Source organism: Tenebrio molitor, chromosome 2, assembly GCF_963966145.1.
Source record: "Tenebrio molitor chromosome 2, icTenMoli1.1, whole genome shotgun sequence".
In the NCBI taxonomy this organism is placed as follows: Eukaryota; Metazoa; Arthropoda; class Insecta; order Coleoptera; family Tenebrionidae; genus Tenebrio; species Tenebrio molitor.
The window spans coordinates 21,080,693-21,083,915 of NC_091047.1; the positions used below are offsets into that span (position 1 = coordinate 21,080,693).

Here is a 3,223-nt window from a genome sequence, read left to right on the forward strand (position 1 = left end):
ATTACTTGTCAAGTAACTAGCATATGCTTTTGTCAAAAGGATTTGTTTGTTAATACCAAAACAAGCAATTGCTAGAAGCAAAAGCTTTTACTTTAAAGCAAATGCTAATGCTAAGTAGCAAATGCTTGGAAGCATTTGCTTATTTTTATTAATATCACCCATTATTACGAATTACACGCACTTACACAATTTACGCCGTTTGAAGACGAAAAACAAAATGTTTGTAAAAGCTGTTGCTATGGTTTTTGCTTCCAAGATCCAAGGACGGTCTCGATACGGCACGATTTTTGCTATTCTTTTAACATTATAAAATGTTGGTGCTTCGTAGTAGGAAAAATTTAATACAATACACGATGCGTAAGTTTCTTCTTAACCTCGGAGGTTTCACGGTCCTCGGCTGCCGCCTCGGGTCTTGAACTACCTCCTTGCCAAAAAAAGTTTACTTACGCATCTGGTAATGTAAATAACTATTAATATGAAATCATACAATAATCAAATTAATACTTCTGTTTCTGTGTGTCTGTCTGTCTGCGTATACATGATTTGACACAATAAACATTATATAAGACCATTTTCTACTACATACTTTACTACATTCCTTGCTCTATTCTTATAACTGGCTTTGTCTTTAACATCGTACTATGGCGGACAATAAATTTAGGCCGGCAAATTTCTGACATTTCAAAAAAGTCAATGCAAGCAACCATTTATTGTCATTATGACTGATGTGTCAGTTTGTCAAACTGAAGGTTTTCAAGCTGTTTGGCGTTTCCTTCGCCATTTTCGTAACTTACATGACGCACTAGCATAACTGATTTGTAGTAGCACTTCTCTCTGGTGCACGCTTCTTTTCCCAATTTTAATTTTGATTATTGCTGTCACGATGACAAGAATGACAAAAATCGAAAATGGGGTTAGTTGAACTTAATGCCAGCTTCACATTTGGATGTCAACTCAATGACAGGCCGGCCTAAATTTATTGTCCGCCATAGTACGAAAATGCTGTACTAACATTTCCCCCATTTTCGGTTGCTTCGGTGAAATCAATCACTTCATCTGATTCCGTTGCAGAAACTTTGAACACTAGACTGCTCAGTGCAGCACCGAATCTACTATATTTCTTCCAGTCTTGTAAAAACGTGTCCATTGGATATAACAAATTAGAATCAGCCCCCATTCTACTTAAATGCGACGTTAAAGATTTGTGGTAAAGTCGCAAAATCTCATCTAAATCTTCTATGTCTTCTTTGGATATACAAGCGAATAAAAAGTATGGCAGATCGATAATCGGCGAAGAATAGGTTGATGTTTGCCAGTCCAAAATTGCTACTTCTACTGACAGGATTTGGTTGTCAGCCTAAAAATTGGTCCTTAGGAGCAAATTTCAAATATAAATGGTAAACTTACAGCGTACTTAAACATGTAATTGTTGTTCCAACAGTCCCCATGGATAATTACTTTTTTTACGTCTGGTTCTTTGCACATGTCATAGAAAATATAATCTATTTGGCTTTTAAAGTTTTTCCATGTGCTTAAAATAAACATACCGTCTAAACCATTTGATTTCAAAAACATTTTAAAAACTTCCTGCAATCCGCTACTTAATTCTTCGAATTGCTCTGGATGCTGGTCTTGCATCGCAAAGGAAACAGCATGAAATTTACCATAATCCTCGACAACCATATTTATATGTTTTCTCGTCCATGAATTCTTCTTGTTCCACAAGGAATAACCAGCATTTTTCACATTATCAAAAACTAGAACCTCTATATTTTCGTTCATAAATTTACCGTAATAATTTGGAACACTGTCAAAAGGATTCTCGATTTGATTTTTGAGTTGAAACTGAGTAAAAACAGGGAACACTCTATCGTATACGTAAATTTCATTAGTAAAAGATTCTTTGACTGGAGTCGTTTCTCTAAAAGTTTTATTTTGTTTGCTGCATTTTAACACAAGATGGTATTCCTTTTGAGATTCAGCACTATTCAGACTAACAAAAACTATATCTCCAGCGTATCCCTCACCTTTTGCAGCGTTTCCCAATATATTCACGGAAAAATCATCAAGGTTTTCTTCGGTTGAGATATTTGTTAACCAGAAACGAATTTCACTCTCCTTCGCAATCATTACTCTTGGTGCAGTCTAGAAAAGTACACAAATGTTACTGATACAGATGTGTGTCTCGTGTAATAAGGGGGTAATACCGTGGTACTAAGCGGTATTTATACAAAAAAGAAGATAACATATACGGGGTCATTATAAATGATTGTCTCATCGCAGTAGGCGTTGATGACGTACTTTAATGTGCCGCAAGCTTTATAACATGAGTGAGACTAGCATCGCCGATAGGTAGCGATGCTGGCGGTAGTGTAAATTTGTCTACTAGTTTGTCTAACGTTGCGAAGCTAGCGGCACATCCCAAATTTGTGTGGGTTTTCAACGCCAACTGCGATGAGACAATCATTTATAATGACCCTGTATTTTATGACGTAACTGGATATCTGATGAAGTGATGAGTTCATATTTTAATTGACAATCTTTTTTTAGTCAGTGTAATAGTAAAAAACAAATATATAAATATATAGTAGCTATGGGTTCATTAGACCCTATTAGACTGTTACATTGGAGAATACTTCAGAGAATTTTTTAACACATAGATTGCAACTAAGTCAGCATGTGACCCACACAACAATGTACTTATCGGTAACATTGCGTAACCTTGCGGCAGTCAAATAAAAATGTTAAGAGTTTTGAAAATTACGTTTTTAATGTTTTTATACCTTAATTTTCTTTCGTATCGTATTGTTTGTTGTAGAGTATAAAATTTCTTACAACAAAGTTGCAAATGCCCACTTTATAACTATGACTGAATTCTGCATTATAATAATGTAATTAGAACAGGTCAGAAGTGACTACATGGTACTAAAAATTGAAACATTATTTTTGAAATAGGTACATAAATGAATCTTCATACCTGTTTCCTCAACAACACTTTTTGGTGGAAATCTTTAAACAAAACCCATGTATGGAAAAAGTGAAAAGAAAAATTAATTTTTCCTCTGAAATATTAGTTATGAATAATTTAATTGAATATGACTAATAAAATATGATAAAATTAGGTAAAAATTCATAAATATTTAGAGCTCTCCATTGCTATGAGAAATCTTTGGTGTTTAGAAAGAAATTCGATTTTACCACTAATAATTTCAGCAACGGGAAT

The 3,223-nt window shown here is 34.3% G+C and overlaps 1 protein-coding gene across 1 annotated transcript; it reads right to left on the minus strand.

The window, feature by feature from the left end:
• Positions 1–976: 976 nt before the first annotated feature.
• On the minus strand, positions 977–2,130 carry LOC138122677 (uncharacterized). Its single transcript, XM_069036932.1, has 2 exons — positions 1,408–2,130; positions 977–1,357 (listed from the first exon to the last, which is right to left on the minus strand). The coding sequence occupies exons 1-2, from the start codon at positions 2,128–2,130 to the stop codon at positions 977–979; spliced, it is 1,104 nt and encodes a 367-aa protein (XP_068893033.1).
• Between the last annotated feature and the right edge of the window lie 1,093 nt (positions 2,131–3,223).